Source organism: Pimephales promelas, chromosome 25, assembly GCF_988280905.1.
Source record: "Pimephales promelas chromosome 25, fPimPro1.hap1.1, whole genome shotgun sequence".
Lineage (NCBI taxonomy): Eukaryota > Metazoa > Chordata > Actinopteri > Cypriniformes > Leuciscidae > Pimephales > Pimephales promelas.
In genome coordinates this window covers 2,849,849-2,868,408 of record NC_142793.1, presented here as the reverse complement: position 1 = coordinate 2,868,408, position 18,560 = coordinate 2,849,849, and the positions used below count along the sequence as shown (strand labels likewise).

The 18,560-nt window shown below is 43.2% G+C and overlaps 2 protein-coding genes across 3 annotated transcripts in view; both read right to left on the bottom strand.

Annotated features, from left to right (window-relative positions):
- Positions 1–1,241: 1,241 nt before the first annotated feature.
- LOC148964969 (uncharacterized) lies at positions 1,242–5,181 on the bottom strand. The gene is made up of 2 exons (XM_089128026.1): positions 3,784–5,181; positions 1,242–3,722 (listed from the first exon to the last, which is right to left on the bottom strand). Exons 1-2 carry the CDS (start codon positions 5,179–5,181, stop codon positions 1,377–1,379), a joined length of 3,744 nt encoding a protein of 1,247 aa, XP_088984152.1. The 3' UTR covers positions 1,242–1,376.
- Positions 5,182–5,503: 322 nt separating this feature from the next.
- The window catches only part of ano5a (anoctamin 5a), a 57,959-nt gene continuing 44,902 nt past the window's right edge, over positions 5,504–18,560 (bottom strand). For both annotated transcript variants that reach the window (XM_039656713.2, XM_039656714.2), the window contains 6 exons: positions 18,346–18,443; positions 17,176–17,306; positions 16,292–16,497; positions 7,948–8,150; positions 7,759–7,864; positions 5,504–7,214 (listed from right to left, as the gene is read on the bottom strand). In XM_039656713.2, the coding sequence (XP_039512647.2) occupies positions 6,978–7,214; positions 7,759–7,864; positions 7,948–8,150; positions 16,292–16,497; positions 17,176–17,306; positions 18,346–18,443 (981 nt within the window). In that variant the 3' untranslated portion in view covers positions 5,504–6,977. The remainder of the gene's footprint in view (positions 7,215–7,758; positions 7,865–7,947; positions 8,151–16,291; positions 16,498–17,175; positions 17,307–18,345; positions 18,444–18,560) is intronic.

The window sequence follows — 18,560 nt, the reverse complement described above, 5'->3', positions numbered from 1 at the left end:
GTGGGATATTCTCTGAATATGCCGATTGTCTGAAGCCCAATAGAATCACGCCAATCCATTGGCTGATGGCGCTCGCGCAATCTGGCCCCGCCCCGACGCAATTACGTCGCATAATCATATACGCGCGTGCGCCATCTTCCCCTCAGATTTCTCTGCCGAAAAGAAGACTGTCAGCAGCGCGAGGAGCTTGGCCGCTAACGCAGCGTCTCGTTCCCTATTCAGAGAACATAGGTTACGTAAGTAACCAGAGACGTTCTCTTTCATAGGTTCACTCAACGCTGCGGATAGCGCAGTGGGAACGGGATACCAAACTCGCCAAGCAAAGAGCGCTGCAATGACTGGTATCAAAAGATAAAGACTACAAACGGTTCAAACAGAAAGAATCTGGGAACCCGGGGTCATGTCAAGATCCAAATTGTAGAAACGTACAAAAGTGTGCGGAGAGGACCATCCGGCCGCAACACAAATGTCCTCTAATAGAGCTCCCCTGAAAAGAGCTTGAGAGGATGCCACACTCCTGGTGGAATGCGCTCTAATGCCAAGAGGCGAAGGCAAACCACGCGCCTGGTAGGCAATCGATATCGCCTCTGTGACCCAATGAGAAATCCTCTGTTTCGATGCAGCAAGCCCACGGCGGCCAGCACCAAAACAAACCAGAAGCTGGTTAGATTTCCTCCAACAGCTGGAGCGGTCTACATAAAACTTCAAAGACCGAACCGGGCAGAGCAGATTAAGCTTCCTATCCTCCTCAGAGGAAAAAGGCGGAGGGTGGAAAGCGTTAAGGCTAACAACCTGAGAGCGGAACGCTGTGGAGAGAACCTTAGGAACATAGCCTGGCCTAGGTCTCAAGGAAACTTTGACTAACCCGGGAGCAAAGTCTAAGCATGACTCACTAACCGAAAGAGCCTGCAAGTCCCCTACCCGCTTTAAAGAAGACAAAGCCAACAAAAGTGACACCTTAAGAGTCAGAATCCGATCTGGAGCTGACTCTAAGGGTTCAAAGGGGGCCTCCTTTAAACCCTCCAAGACGACAGAAAGATCCCAAGAGGGAACTCTAGGGGAGCGAACTGGTTTCAGGCGCCTAACCCCACGCATGAAGGCCGAAACTAACCTCAATTTGCCCAAAGGAATCTCGTCTGACTCTCTATGTGCCGCAATGGCTGCAACATAGACCCTGAGGGTGGTAGCCGCCGCCCCGGAGGAAAATCTCTCTTGCAGGAACTCCAACACTGAAGCGACAGGGCAGTTAACTGGGTTCCTATCACGCGCCAAGCACCAAGACGCGAAAACCTTCCATTTGGAAGAATACAGTCTCCTTGTAGAAAGAGCTCTAGCACTAGCGATGGTCTCCTGAACGTCAGTCGGGAGATCCAAGCCTAAAGTCGACGACCCTTGATCGGCCAAACGTACAGCTTCCACATGTCCGGGCGAGGATGCCAAATCCTGCCCTGAAGTTGGGAAAGCAGATCCTCTCTGATTGGAATCTTCCAGGGAGGCGATTCCAGCAGAGGAATTAACTCCGAAAACCATGGCTGAGACGGCCAGAATGGGGCTACTAGAAGGAGGCGGACTCCGCTCTCCCTCACTCTGGCCAGGACCGCCTGGATCAGTTTGATGGGCGGGAAGGCGTAGAGTTTCTGCATTGGCCAAGGGTGGGCGAATGCATCTATCCCCAACGGAGCTGGAGGATTCAGGGAGAACCAGAGCGGGCATTGGGATGACTCCTGCGAGGCAAAGAGGTCCACCTCCGCTTTTCCGAACACCTCCCAGATCAGGGAAACTGTCTGACGGTTCAACATCCAATCCCCCGACTGGAGTTTCTGCCTCGATAGAAAATCCGCTGCGAGGTTCAGAACCCCTGGGACATGGACCGCTCTCAGAGAAAGAAACCTGCTCTGAGACCATAATAGAAGATGACGCGCATGCCTGTCCAGGGTGCGAGATCGAGAACCTCCTTGCCGGTTTACATGGGAAACTACCGCCATGTTGTCCGTCCTGACAATGACATGGTGACCCTTTAGAAAAGGGAGGAAATGACGCAAAGCCAGGAAGACGGCTCTCAGTTCTAAGCAGTTTATGTGCCAAGCGAGGGTCTCGCCCGTCCAGACCCCGCATGCTGGCCTGCCCTCGAAAACTGCTCCCCAACCGGTTAGAGAGGCATCCGTCGTAAGCATCTGGCGACGGAAAACCGTACCCATGCTGACCCCTTTCTGAAGAAAGAGATGGTCCCGCCAAATCGACAGGGCGCGAGAGCAACTGCCCGACACCCTCAACAGGCGAAAGGCTGACCCAGTGGGCCGGATGCCTGAGAGCTTCATCCACCACAGGAAGGGTCTCATGTGGAGCAGACCCAGGGGTAGCACAGGGGAGGCTGCGGCCATTAAGCCCAGAAGCCTGCGGCAAGTGCCCACAGAAACATGATGGCCAAGCGAAAAACGGGCCAAACATGTCATCAAACTGCAAATCCGTGCAGGAGCCAAACGGGCCTGCATACGAACGGAATCCATGTGCACACCCAGGAAGACTGTGTGCTGAGCTGGAGTAAGAACACTCTTCTCCACGTTCAACCTCAGGCCGAGAGACTGAATATGGCGGAGAACAGTGTCCCTGTGGTGGGTAACCAACTCCCTGGACTGGGCTAGAATGAGCCAGTCGTCCAGATAATTGAGAATGCGGATGCCCTGGAGCCGCAAGGGGGCCAGTGCTGCATCCACGCATTTCGTGAACGTTCTCGGTGCCAGGGCAAGGCCAAAGGGAAGGACCTTGTACTGGAACGCCCTCCCTCCAAAGGCGAACCTGAGGAACTTTCTGTGACGCCGCACGACCTGGATGTGAAAATAGGCATCCTTGAGGTCTATTGTCACGAACCAATCTCCTGGTCGAATCTGAGAGATGATGGCTTTCAACGTCAACATCTTGAATTTCCCTCTGAAGAGGGCGAAATTTAGTCTGCGGAGGTCTAGAATGGGACGCAAGCCGCCGCCTTTCTTCGGAACCAGGAAATAACGGCTGTAGAAGCCTTGTTCGGTTTCCTCCGCAGGAACCTCCTCTATAGCTCCTTTGAGAAGGAGGGAAGAAATTTCCCGCTGTAGCACAGAAGCCTGAGTGGCGCTGTTGACTACAGTAGGAAAAATCCCGTTGAACCGAGGGGGGTTGCGGCAAAACTGGAGAGTGTAGCCGAACCGAACTGTGCGAAGAATCCACGGCGATACCCCTTGTAACCGCTCCCATTCTGGAAAGAAATGTGAAAGAGGAAGAGGGGTGTTGCAATGCAAATGACATACCTGAGTGAGGGTGTCGTGCTGAAGGCCGTGGAGTTGCAAGGTTGGCCGTGCAGGAGAGCCCTTGGCGTCCTGACACGCGATGAGAGGTGCTAACGCCGAGGTCTGGGTGACCGGGCCTGCCTGCTCCAGAGAAAAAGGAAGAACGTTTCTGAGGACGTGACCGGCAGTCAAAGAGAGTGTCGGGGGAGAGGAGAGAAAACCCAGGGTGTCTCCTTCCTCTCGCACCGGGCTGCGTAGAAGCGGTGAAATATGGCCTGCTCTTCGAAACACCCAGGGTGGCGAAGGAGACAGGGTAAGAAAAGGAGAGCTGGTTGGAGGTGGACAGAAACGCTTGCGCGGTCTGTCCCAACCTCGTGCCTGTGGAGGAGCTCTCCTTTTCCCGACCAACGGGTCAGGAGCGGGACGAGGCAGCTGGAGCGGGCGGCTTGTCGGATCGCTTCAGCTGCACACGTTTATGAGGTCGCTGACGAGGGAACGGGCGACCGCTGGCTCCCCAAACCGTGGGAGGTGGGGGACGCGCTGGGTCACTCCTCCTGAAAGAGGACTCCGTTCCCTGAGAAAAGCGTTCTCTAGGTCTTCGGGCAGGGGAGGGAGCGGGGGATTCCCTAACTCTCCTGGGCATGAACTGCTTAAAAGCGGCAGATTGAGACTTGGAAGAGCGGAATTTCTCAACCACCGTATTTACCGCCTCCCCAAACAGACCTGACTGAGAGATAGGGGCGTCGAGGAGGAAAACCTTATCTCTATCGCGAATTTCAGTGAGGTTGAGCCATAAGTGGCGTTCCGCAGCAACCGCGCCAGCCATAGAGCGGCCCACCGCACGTGCGGTATGTTTGGTGGCCCTCAAGGCCAAATCCGTGGCCTTACGCAGCTCCTTCACAGCCTCAGGAGTGACACCACTACCCTCATCCATCTCTTTAAGGATATCGGCCTGGTAGGCCTGAAGGATGGCCATGGTGTGAAGGGTCATGCCTGCCTGACCAGCCGCTATGTAGGATTTCCCGATGAGAGAGGAAGAGGTTCTACATGCCTTCGATGGAAGGAGAGGACGTGCCCTCCAAGATGGCGCCGACGATGGAGCAAGATGGCTGGCCAAAGTATCCTCGATAGCCGGAATGGCAGAGTAGCCCTGTTCCACAGAACCCACGAGGTTGGTGAAATCAGCAGCTGATGCATTAGTGAGACGCGAAGAAAAAGGCTGCTTCCAGGATCTGGAAATCTCCCGATGCAGATCATTGAAAAATGGCAATTTTCTCCGTTGGGGCCTAGAATTAGGGCCACTGAAAAACCTCTCGTCGAGTTTGGAAGACTGCGATTCGCGAGGCTCGTCAGGCCAGTCGATCGAGAGTTTCTCCGTGGCGCGCGAAAGCACATCCACAAGCTCAGAGTAGGCCGCGGTAGGCCGCGTTTCCTGGCCGCTAGGCGGGATAACGTCATCGACGAGAGCAGGCCCGAAATCCTCGGAGTCGGAAGCCGCGGTAAAGATGACGTCCTCCAGCCCGAAAGAAACAGAATCGCGTGCTCCCGGGCTGGGACACAAATAATCATGAGCAAACTCGACCGGCGAGTGAGCGAGCTCGGGAGATGGAGGGAGAGAAAGAGCGGGGCCCGTCTGCTCAAACTCCACATCCTCGAGCTCAACATCCGAACCCCAGGCCGCGGATCCTCGAGAAGCCTCGGGAGCGCGACGGGGGGAAACGAATTTAGAATCCTTCTCAAAAACCGCAAGCCGAGAGCGGAGAGTTTTTAGAAGTAAATTATCGCAAAATTTACATTTAGAAAAACCCAAAACGGCCTCGCGCGCATGTGAGAAACCCAAACACCTGATGCACTTACTGTGAGGGTCGTCGCTTGCGATGAAGCGAGCACATGGCGGAGAGCAACGTCGATAATCCATTGCAGCTTCACTGGAAGGAGAACAGAGTTCCACTTGTGCAGTCGCTGAAGTGCAAGAATCCGAATAATCCGAAGTAGGCTTAGAAAAACCGAGACGAAGGGCGATGTGATCGCTTCGTGATCGCTTCGTGAAGGCAGAGAAATCTGAGGGGAAGATGGCGCACGCGCGTATATGATTATGCTACGTAATTGCGTCGGGGCGGGGCCAGATTGCGCGAGCGCCATCAGCCAATGGATTGGCGTGATTCTATTGGGCTTCAGACAATCGGCATATTCAGAGAATATCCCACTGCGCTATCCGCAGCGTTGAGTGAACCTATGAAAGAGAACACAGATAAGGGTTAAGGCATAAATGTTGATCATTTTGATCACCCAGAACTTCAGCATCTAGCTGAAGTGAAATGCTAAAAAGGCCAGGTAATGTTTTAAGATAAATCTTTTCATCTTTTAGCATTGCAGATTGTCAGCTACATAGTACATCAACAGTGAAATATTCAAAAGGCATATATTTTAATGAATAACAGTTCTTCAAATGATGAAACAATGATCATTCATGACAGATCGAGAAAAAAAAAAACTACAGAAAATATAATTTCCAACTTAAATATTCAAGTCACCATACACATGCTAAGATTTTGCATCCACATTAGCATACATGTACATGTCAAATTGTCAACTCTTCATGGTCCTCATTACAACTGTCTGATTTGAAGTTTCTGAAGCATTTAATTCAACGCCAAATGGTCATTTCATAGTTTTGGAGAAATTCACAAGGTTTCTTTGTCCACACGTAACACTGAGATAAATTACTTCTCAATAAGTGCAAAACATAAAATCAAAGTGACTGTCCTTCTCCGACCAGGACAATGCAGTAAACCAATTGAAAAGGAAGTACAAACAATCACCCAACCTGGATTTTAAGGCACATTAAAAAAAAAAAAAAAAAAAAAAAAAAATCGATTTCTAACTTGGCCATTTAAATCACTTTGGCTTTGAGAAGATTTCCTGCACATGTTACGCTTTAAAGTGCAGATTATCTTTAACTGCTTTATAAATAGCGTGAGTGAAGATTCAACACCTCCATCACACAAACAGCACTGTGTAGTGTGCACATTTCAATCTATGAAATAATACTGTAAAATGAGTTGAGTGCCAGTTCCTGTCTTCACTCATAAAAGAAAATACAAAAACAAAACACCCACACACACACTTGCACATGATAGGCGGCAACTCACAAAATTAACATTTTCCTGAAAACCCTTTTTAGATATAAATTTCTTTTTGCATGAATTCTGCACATGTAGTAAATAGACGTGTTTTAGTCTCATTTGAAATAACGTAAAGGATCCATGCATATGACTATGATGTTAAGGCATTTTATCTTTGGTAGCTTAAAGGCAAATCTAAACAATAAGTGCTTGTGTTTGCGTGTGAAGGACACTAAACCCTTTCTAACCTGACCCTTCAGCTGCCTGGTTGTCACACAGAGAACACAAACAGCCTGTACTGCACGTTTGTAGTGTCTTATAGGAGACGTTGGCAACATAAACAGAGAACAGTGACGTGAAAGACAGATGTGCAAATGTCCTGCATAGACAGAAAACGAGTTACAGCTGAACTCCAGATATGTCTGCTATCTACACATGGCTGATAATGAGATAAAATGGGAGTGAATACCCCAAACAAATTAAAAAGACTATCCAACATAAACCAGGAGATGTTAGGAACCAGTGGTGTGTGATTCTGATGAAAGAGCGAGGATTGGTTTGTGGCATGAGCTTCTCTCATTGGCCTGTGTTAGGTCAGACAGTCTGATAACATCTCGACCTTCAGAGGCGCGGAGGCTGTGGTCGGACACGTGCACTGCTCGATGTTCTGGCTGTTCAGGCTGAGCTGGATTTTGAGCTTTTCCAGCTCGTAGTCGTGCAGGTACTCCTGGATGAGGTAGCGCTCACGCTTTACACGAGCCTTCACGTCTGACGGCACGTCGGGGATCAGCCACGCCACAAAGAACTTCACCACAAACACCACATGCTGGGAATATTGATGACATGAACATATTAGAAAAGTCAACCTAAGTAAGATTAAAACACCTAACAGCAAATTCAATATTCTACATGTATAATCCGCTTTCAATAAAGATTAATGTTGAAACGGATGAAATGCTCCTTTAAAACCGTTTTGTTTGAATGAGAGAGTAATGTGAGCCCAACACAGCTTACTTTCACTTTCACTTTAAATTATTTCGGTTATTTATTGTTTATAGTTTTTTTTTTCTGTTTTGAATATCATTAAATGTAAATTATTGCTTGTGGAATATTTTGAGTGTATCATAAAAGCAGAATAAATCTCTCATTTTAGTGATTCCCTAGTTATTTTTTTATTTAAATTTTTAATCAGGTAAGGCAAGTAATATTGACAGGGTGCTGATCGCGATCAAATTTCATAAAACATGCAAATAAGTGTCCAACACATTACATTCAGTTTGCAATTAAAATATATTATTTTAAAGTATATGATTTGCATACTTTTCAAAGTTCTGTTTCTGAAGGGAATGGGGAATTTAAAGAGCCCTTACCTCCATGATGATGATGAACGCTAATTTGGCCGCTAGAATATGCCAGAACTGCATAGTGTGCTTGTACTCTTTCTCGTGTCCTGAAGGGTAGCGGTAGTCACGGTATCTAGAAGATCAACCAACTTCATGTTTATCAGTGTTACCATGAATATCTGTGGAGAGACCCAGCACAAACATACACTACAGTACCTGCAGGTGGTGATGTTGGTGCTGTCGTACCACTCTGGGTTCTCGCCGTCCTCGGGACGGTTTTCGATCGGAATCTGGGAGATGTTGAAGACTGAAAGGCTGTTGTTGATGTATCCTTCCATAGTGATCTCATTGCCCGGGTGATACGCATACAGATACACCAGCCGAGGGATCATGTCAGACGTAAATGAGACGATGAAAGCCTGACGAACAAATCAATAACATTAATATAGCTGCGAGCAGCGATTGCGGGCCCAAGCCGGTGGCACCGCAACCCCGGTGCCTTTAGTTACCCAAAGGCACCGGGATGGTGGTACCGCCGGCTTTGGCCCTTTATCGCTGCTCACAGCTATATTTATATTTAATATAAAGCCGGTGGCACCGCCACCTTGGTGCCTTTAGGGTTATTCTGTATGACGTGCAAAAACGTAACCCCCACTTTGACTGTCGAAAAGAAGTGTATTGTAGAGCTTGCATCAATGCGGACTCGATGCGCTGTAACTCCATGTGGCTTTAAGCGCATCATTCTCCACTCGGGATGCGCATAAGCGTTTTGTGCCACACTGTACTGAGCCTTTGATATCATAATGCAATGACAGATTATTAATTGCCTTTCTTGTTCTGTTCTATCTATTATGTGTTGATAAAAGATAGGACAGAGCACTAAAAACCTCAAACAAAGCACTAAAAACTTAAGCTGTTTGCTGTGTAGTCTGAGAATGAGCTGTTTGATTTGCACCCTCTTCCTCTTCACTGTCCTCCATAAAAACCAGCTATTCAGGTCCATGATGTTCTAGAAAGTTTGTATGTTGCTGCCTCATTTAACATCTCTGCTATACATTTAAAATAATTATCTAAAATAATTTATCTTTTTGATTTTTGTTATCTTGTTTTTCATGAATGTATTTTACAACAATACAAAGAGCAATGTGTATTTACCACTAATATAGTTTGTAATGGCTTTTTTTGTCATAGATTATAATCATATATTTTTTTGGATTTGTTATTTATCTTTATAATGAAGTTGTCTGTATTAAGTAGATTGTGTTTAACACACAGTGATTTATCAGTTCAACACATAGTTATAGAAATTCTACTTTATCTAAAAAAAACCTGCACTTTATACACACACACACACACACACACACATACATAAATACATGTAAATAAAAATAGAAAAAGAAACATCAAATGTGTTTTTAGTCAGAGTATTTTTTATACAGAAACAAATATTTGTAATTCAGAAAAGAATGAAGTTAGTGTTTTAAAATCTTAAGGAAAACAAATATATTGAAATATAGCACAAGAATTTTAAATTCATTCAGCTTCAATTACAAATACAATCTTACTTTTATTTAAAGCAAACTATACATTTAAAAGATGGGGGTTATATGCCTATTTTGTCATTTAAAAAAATACTAAATTGTTATGCAAAAAGACAAGGACTTAGAGACAAGGACTTATAGGAAAAATCGCAGCCAGCCACACTGTGTGGTTCAAACATACATAAACACAGACAACAGCCCTCCCCTCCCCCCCACACACACACACATGCACACACACACACACAAACACAGACAACAGCCCTCCCCTCCCCACACAGACACACACACCCACACAGAGAGAGAGAGAGAGAGAGAGAGAGAGAGAGAGAGTGAATCGCAGGGGAAATAAATCCATTCAAACTACAATATCTGACTTTCTGTTGCTCAGAGCGAATGACTTTAAATTGGAAAGTTGATCGACTTGACGAGAACAATATACGTGGAAAGTTTTGTAACTGTAGGTAAAATGAGCAAAGTTATAACACACTTTATGTGTCCTTTTTTAGTCATAAAATTCATTTCCTCGTCACGGCCAGACCGTTCGAGATATCAAAAATCCGTCCGGAATTGAGCATCCTCAATGTCTTGACTTCATGCACACCGAGTTTGGTTGTGATTGGTAAACACATGCGTTGTAATTTGATGTATTTCTCCTAGGAGAATTATTCAAACAACCCATAATTCCCAACTTCCTTCTTAAAACTTAGAGCACGAAAGTTGTTTGGCCTGATGTGATCTTTAATTGTACCGAGTTTCATATTAATTCATGCAAGTGTGTTTGATTTATGGACAAATTTTCGAATCCCAGTCCAGGGGGCGCTGTCGAGCCGCCCTGCCACGCCCGGTTACCAGCTTCAGCCCGGCCCTGATGGCCATGGGTTCTGACCCGTGTGCAAAGTTTCAAGAGTTTTAGAGGATGTTAAGGCCCCCGAAAATGCCAGAGAAGTTGCACACAGCAAATAAAGGGTTAAAATTAACCTGACAGGCGCCCCTCCTCTCACTCACACAGAGAGACACTGAGAGACTGGCAAAATTCTGAGATTTTCTCTACATTCAAACAAACATATCTGACTTTCTGTGGGTCCTAGCTAATGAGTGTCAATTAGAAAGTTGTCCGGCTCGAGGAGTACAATATACATACTGATTTTTGTAACTGTAGATAAAACTAACAACCCCACTTTTGTCAAAAGGTGGCGCTACTGAGCCCTCACCACACCCGTTTCTGAAACGTTGCACATGTCTAATGGCTAATAAATGTGATGTGTCTGTCGAGTTTCATGCAATTTGAAGCATGCTAAGAGTCTCAAAAGCATCCTAAAAGAATGGTAAAGTTTGATGCGTTGCCACGGCAACAGTTTCAAAGATATCAAGAATCCATTTACAGGTCTTCATCTGCCATGTATTTGCATTATACAGATGAAGTTTGAAGCAAATCGAGTTAAAATTAGAGGGTGATTTCAAAGCATTTTGAAAATGACACACTTCCTGCTGCCAGTTGGTGGCGCTATAACTTTGACTCACAATAGTCACATCCATGTGATCGTCCTCTTACAGCGAACACACTGCTGAAGTTTCATCAAGATCGGTTGATGTGTGCTGAAGTTATGATACACTTCCTGTTTCACGTTTCTCGCCATAATTTTGTTTCCTCGCCACGGCCAAACCGTTCGAGATATCAAAAATCCCCTCGCAAACTTTCATCCTCAATGTCTTGACTTCACGCTGACCGAGTTTTCGTCGAATTTGGATCAAAGCTCTAGGAGGAGTATTAAAAATTCCATTGCGAGTGTTTTACGAACAACCCTAAATAGCCGACTTCCTGTCTGGCTGGGGTAAAAAGTAAAAGCGCGAGGTATAGATGAAACGATGAGATCAACATGTGTACCGAGTTTCATATTATTACATGCAAGCGTGTTTGATTTATGGACCAAGTGTTCGGACCCCGTTCCAGGGGGCGCTGTCGAGCCCCCCTGCCACGCCCGGGTACCAGCTTCAGCCCGGCCCTGATGGCCGCGGGTTCTGACCCGTGTGCAAAGTTTCAAGAGTTTTCGAGCATGTTAAGGGCCCCAAAAGTGCCCGAATAGTCGTTAGAAAAATAAAAGAAAAAAAAAAAAAAAATAATCGGAAGGAAAACAATAGGGCCTTCGCCCTTTCAGGGCTTGGGCCCTAATTACTGACATTAAAGGAGTAGTTCACTTTAAAAATAATTGCTGATAATTTACTCACCCCCATGTCATCCAAGATGTCGAAAAGAAAAGAAAATATAGCTGCGAGCAGCGATGGCGGGCCCAAGCCGGTGGCACCGCAACCCCGGTTCCTTTAGTTACCTAAAGGCACCCGGGTAGCGGTGCCGAAGGCTTTGGCCCTTTTATGATTAAATGTTAAAACGGCTTGCCATACTCTGTCATTTCGACTAGTCACAATTATGTTACAGATGTCTTAAATGATAATACAAACTATCCAAAATGTAATTACGAATAGACAGAAAGACGTTGTTGATATCTACAATGTTAATTCCGGACAGGCAAACTTAGCTTTTAAATGTTAAAAGGGCTTGCCATACAGGGACGTAGGCTCAGAGAGAGGCTCACCATATTCAAACCAAAATATCTGACTTCCTCTTGGTCCGAGCTAATGACTATGTATTAGAAAGTTGTCCGGCTTGAGGAGTACAATGTATATACCGATTTTTGTAACTGTAGATAAAACTAACAACCCCACTTTTGTCAAAAGGTGGCGCTATTTAGTCCTTGCACATTGCCCGTTTCTGAAACTTTGCACGTCTACTGGCTAATAAATGTGATGTATCTGTTGAGTTTCAAGCAATTTCAATTTCAATTTGACTGTTGAAAAGAAGTGCGCCGATTAGATACTCAGGATCGGTATCGGCTCTGACACTGCCATCTTTGACGAGGCTGATTCAAATTCTATATTGTGCATATATACTATTCTGTTAGGCACAAAGGCACAAAAACTTTCTAAAGTACCATAAAGTTTTTGTGTACTGTATTATTAGTGTTCTGAAGCTATTATGTGATATAGAAATTAATATTTAAGTCATTAAATTCAAGAACACAAACTTTTCCCTCTCTGCGCCTGTCAGTCATTCTCCATTCAGCATTCAAACAGCACGTCACATTCGGTTACAGTCAATGATGAAACGATCTTCAATGATTCAATGTTAATCCTATTATACTGGATCTTTAAGATAAAGGTCTAAAGGTCTATATTTTCGAATGAAGAAACTTTTTCTTGCTGGACTTTATTGCTGTAACTTAATCGTGTTACTTTCTACCGGGTGTCGGACGCTGTCGGTTAGATCACAACACTAGAGTCAGAGCACTATAATTGTTCTTCACGCACACAGTAACTGAAATTTAAAACCTTTAAAAGAAAAGGCTCAATAAACTATTGCATAGATAGATAATGTATAATACACTGTTCATAAATATGTATTTCCTTTGTGCTTTGAACTTTTCAATACGGACTCAATGCGCTGTAACTTCATGTGGCTTCAAGCACATCATTCTCCGCTCGGGATGCACATAAGTGCTTTGTGCTGCACCGTATTGGAGCCGTAATATCATAATGCAGTGACGTAATGACAGATTATTAATTGCCTTTCAATTATATGTTGCTTTATAGCAGCCATGGCTATATTTTTTTTTAATGATTTTTGTTATCTTGTTTTTCATGAATGTATTTTTCAAAAATAAGAGCAATGTGTATTATCTATTATTAATATGGTTTATAATAGCATTTTTGTCATAGATTATGACAAAGTAATCATATGATCCACCAGCGAGGAACCAGCAGAACAGAGTGAACATTCTTTCTGTTTAGTTCAATCCTACTTAATAGGAATTTATTTAAAATGCTCGCTCTACTCCACACCATTAATGTCTTGTGCGGACATCCGTATTTTGACTTTCGGTTTTAAGTAAGCGATTTAAAAGCTCCCAAGTCCCAGCGGAGTCACACGTTGATTAACCGGTGGGAATATACACAATAGGCCTACCTGATATTGAACACAAGAGGGCAGTATAGCACTACGTATGACTCAGATTATTATTTTTTTATGAATTTTACAACAATTCTGGCTGTTTTTGAACGTAAACACAATTCTTAAATGAAAAAAAAGGAAAAATTGGGGAAGTTATAATATTTGTATAATTTAATTTAGAAACAAATGATGTATAATTACATTTTTAGAAGATATGAGGCTTTTAGTGTTTACTTTTTTGACATTACTTTAATCTTTTGCCATAGTTGCACATGTCTATTGGCTAATAAATGTGATGTATCTGTTGAGTTTCAAGCAATTTCAAGCAAGCTAAGAGTCCCAAAAGCATCAAAAAATAATGTTAAAGTTTGTTTCGTTGCCACGGCATTTTGAAAGTGACACACTTCCTGCTGCCAGTTGGTGGCGCTATAACTTTGACTCACAATAGTCACATCCATGTGATCGGTCTCTTACAGCGAAAACACTGCTGAAGTTTCATCAAGATCAGTTAATGTATGCTGAAGTTATAACACACATCCTGTTCCATGTTTCTCGCCATAATTTCGTTTCCTCGCCACGGCCAAACCGTTCGAGATATCAAAAATCCCGTGGCACTTTTTCATCCTTAATGTCTTGACTTCACGCTGATCGAGTTTCGTCGAATTTGGTTCAGTGCTCTAGGAGCAATAATTTAAATTACATTGCATGTGTTTTAAACACAACCCTAAATAGCCAACTTCCTGTTGGGCTGGGGTAAAAAGTAAGAGTGTGAAGTATATATGAAACGATGAGATCTATATGTGTACCAAGTTTCATATTATTACATGCAAGTGTGTTTGATTTATGGACCAAATTTTCAGACCAAGTTTATTGACCAAGTTAATCTGATTAATAAACTAATTATATAAAACTATTGTCAATTCACTACAATTAAACTAGTTATATGCCTTTACTTATAAAAAATAAAAATAAAAACTTATTTAAAAAATACCAGGCTTGAGAAATGTATTTTCTTTATGCAGGTCATACACACAGCAGTGAAATGGTTAAGCCCCCTCCCCCTGCACACACACACACACACACACAGACAGCCAGCCAGCCAGCCAAAGGCTCAGAGTGGCCATATTCAAACAAAAATATCTGACTTTCTGTGGGTCCTAGCTAATAAGTGTCAATTAGAAAGTTGTCCGGCTCGAGGAGTACAATATACATACCAATTTTTGTAACTCTAGTTAAAACTAACCACCCCACTTTTGTCAAAAGGTGGCGCTACTGAGCCCTCACCACGCCCGTTTCTGCAACTTTGCACATGTCTACTGGCTAATAAATGTTATGTGTCTGTCGAGTTTCATGCAATTTGAAGCATGCTAAGGGTCTCAAAAGCATCCTAAAAGCATCCTAAAAGAAGGGTAAAGTTTGATGCGTTGCCACGGCAACAGTATCAAAGATATCAAGAATCCATTCACAGGTCTACATCTGCCGTATGTTTACATTATACAGATGAAGTTTGAAGCAAATCGGGTAAAAATAAAAGGGTGATTTCAAAGCATTTTGAAAGTGACACACTTCCTGCTGCCAGTTGGTGGCGCTATAACTTTTACTCACAATAGTCACATCCATGTGATCGTCCTCTTACAGCGAGCACACTGCTGAAGTTTCATCAAGATCAGTTAATGTATGCTGAAGTTATAACACACTTCCTGTTTCACGTTTCTCGCCATGATTTCGTTTCCTCGCCACGGACAAACCGTTCGAGATATCAAAAATCCCCTCGCAAACTTTCATCCTCAATGTCTTGACTTCACGCTGACCGAGTTTCGTCGAATGTGGATCAAAGCTCTAGGAGGAGTATTTCAAATACCATTGCGAGCGTTTTACAAACAAACCTCAATAGCCGACTTCCTGTTGGGCTGGGGTAAAAAGTAAGAGCGCGAGGTATAGATGAAACGATGAGATCAACATGTGTACCGAGTTTCATATTATTACATGCAAGCGTGTTTGAGTTATGGACCGAGTGTTCGGACCCCGTTCCAGGGGGCGCTGACGAGCCCCCCTGCCACGCCCAGGTACCAGCTTCAGCCCGGCTCTGATGGCCGCGGGTTCTGACCCGTGTGCAAAGTTTCAAGAGTTTTCGAGCACGTTAAGGGCCCCAAAAGTGCCCAAAAGGTAGTAAAATAATAATTATTATAATAATAGAGAAGAAAAATAATCGCAAGGAAAACAATAGGGCCTTCGCCCTTTCAGGGCTTGGGCCCTAATTAGGATTTTTGATGAAAACATTACAGTATTTTCTCCATATAATGGACTTCAATGGGAACCAAACGGTTCAAGGTCCAAAAGACAGTTTCAGTGCAAACTGTTCAAAGGGCTTTAAACGATTCCAGACGATGAATAAGGGTCTTATCAAGCGAAACGACCGCTCATTTAAAAAAAAATATATAAAATAACAAAGTTTAAGTTTTATAAGCTCAAATGCTCGCCTTGCTCTGTTCTGTGATCAGTATTCGTGACTCTCCTGTTCGAAGTCGTTCATCAAAATGAACGATTCTTTTTTCGAGTCATTTGGTTCATTCAACGAACGAAAATGAACAAATTGACTCGGAAAAAGATTTGTTCATTTTGATGAACGAGTTCGAACAGGAGAGTCACGAACGCGCATCACAGAACAGAGCAAGGCGAGCATTTGAGCTTATAAAACTTAAACTTTGTTATTTATTTATTAAATGAGCGATCGATTCGCTTGATAAGACCCTTATTCATCATCTGGAATTGTTTAAAGCCCTTTGAACAGTTTGCACTGAAACTCTCATTTGGACCTTGAACCGTTTGGTTCCCATTGAAGTCCATTATATGGAGAAAAATCCTGGAATGTTTTCATCAAAAACCTTAATTTCTTTTCGACTGAAGAAAGAAAGACATGGACATCTTGGATGACATGGGAGTGAGTAAATTATCAGCAAAAGTTTTTTGAAAAGTGAACTACTCCTTTAAGTAATACTAAATCAAACAGACTCACATTGGTGACCACTGAGAAAACAGCGATCATGTTGAGGATCTCCTCCCATGCCCCAATGCTGTGAGCTTTTGCTGCCACGGGCCTGCGAAACTGAGTCGTGAACTTCCAGGCATCCACTCGCACTTCCAAGATATTATTCATCAGAGCCAGCAGAGGAGCCAGCGGGAAAGAGGCCACAAACAGGGTGATGAAGCCAAACTGGATAACTGCAAAACAAAGATGAGATGAAGTGCTGCTCCACACAAAGATAAGCTACAGCACCATCTGTCTGCAAAACTGACTTACTGCAGGTTGAAAGCAAAACGTTACAAGTAAAGCTACTTTGAAACTAGTTAAAGGGATAGTTCACTTTGAAATTATTTTTTGATATGTTTTATCTTACCTCAAGGGCATCCAAGATGTAGGTGTCTTTGTTTCCACAGTATTTTCAATTTTGATATTTTTAGGTCAAACCGTTCTTGTCTGTCAGTCATATAATGGAGGTCTATGGTCTTAGGCCATCAATGTTTACTTACATTTACGAGTCATTAAATCATGTTTAATCTGGACTTTAATCTGTGTATGCTCTTTGAGGTGGTGACCATAGACCTCCATTATATGGTTTGACCTAAAAATGTCAAAATTGAAAATACTGTGGAAACAAAGACACCTACATCTTGGATGCCCTAGAGGTAAGATAAAACATACCAAAAATTCATTTCAAAGTGAATTAATTCATTTTATACTGTATCATATATCTCATTTAATTCCTTTTCTAACTATTTAAATTTTCCTTGCTTTTATTCTGTGATTATTTTGATTCCTTTCTGTGTAAAGCACTTTAACTTGAACTTTTTTTGCCCGAGAGAGTGTGTGTGTGTGTGTGTGTGTGTGTCTCCACTCACCCATCTCCAGGTACTCGTAGAACAGGCCGAGCTGACTGAAGGTCTGGAGGTCATGGTCCTGCTCCCAGCGGCTGTACAGGCTCTCTGGATGATTACGAGCACTTCTGCTCACCCACCAGTTACGCAACCAGCTGAACATATAGAAATATATAAAACACTACCCTCTATCAATAAATAAACAATGAACACTAATAAATCAATTGAAAACACTAAAAAATACATAGAATCTCACAGCCATATTGAGTGGATCTGAATTGTCATACTCTGTTTAGTCATGAAATTAAAGGAGTAGTTCACTTTTCAAAAAACTTTTGCTGATAATTTACTCACCCCCATGTCATCCAAGATGTCCACGTCTTTCTTTCTTCAGTCGAAAAGAAATTAAGGTTTTTGATGAAAACATTCCAGGATTTTTCTCCATATAATGGACTTCAATGGGAACCAAACGGTTCAAGGTCCAAATGAGAGTTTCAGTGCAAACTGTTCAAAGGGCTTTAAACGACACCAGACGATGAATAAGGGTCTTATCATGTGAAACGATCGCTCATTTAATAAATAAAACAAAGTTTAAGTTTTATGAGCTCAAATACCCGCCTTGATCTGTTCTGTGATTCACGTTCGTGACTCTCCTGTTCGAACTCGTTCATCAAAATCTTTTTCCGAGTCAATTCATTCATCTCGTTCATTGAATGAACCAAATGACACGAAAAAAGGTTCATTCATTTTGATGAACGAGTTCGAACAGGAGAGTCACAGAACAGAGCAAGGCGACCATTTGTGCTTATAAAACTTAAACTTTGTTATTTATTTTTTAAATGAGCGATCGTTTCGCTTGATAAGACCCTTATTCATCGTCTGGAATCGTTTAAAACCCTTTGAACAGTTTGCACTGAAAGTGTCTTTTGGACCTTGAACCGTTTGGTTTCCATTGAAGTCCATTATATGGAGAACATCCTGGAATGTTTTCATCAAAAACCTTAATTTCTTTTCGACTGAAGGAAGAAAGACATGGACATCTTGGATGACATGGGGGTGAGTAAATTATCAGCAAAAGTTTTTTTAAAAAAAGTGAACTACTTCTTTAAGAATTACTTTAGTTATATACCCTCGTCATGCAACAAACAATGATAGTTATGAATATAGTGTGATAACGATGTCATGGGGACTTACGGGACGAGTGCTTCCTGAATGTTCCCCCAAACCTGTTTACCCACCATCACTATCACTAACTGAGTGGTTAACTCAATCAAACAGCCGCCTGGCTCGCACTGGAAATACAATTATAATCATCACAAATAAGAACTTCATAATTCATGAATTATAATTACACACAATAATATGCATTGTATTGTGCTAAAGTTACACAGACAATCATTCATGTGAAA

Bases quoted from the DNA above. Each gene is read 5' to 3' on its own strand.
- LOC148964969 (XM_089128026.1), bottom strand. From the start codon at position 5,181: ATGGATTATCGACGTTGCTCTCCGCCATGTGCTCGCTTCATCGCAAGC. The intron at 3,723-3,783 runs GTTTGGGGAGCC...GTGTGCAGCTGA, and splicing joins CGCGTCCCCCACCTCCCACG to AGCGATCCGACAAGCCGCCC.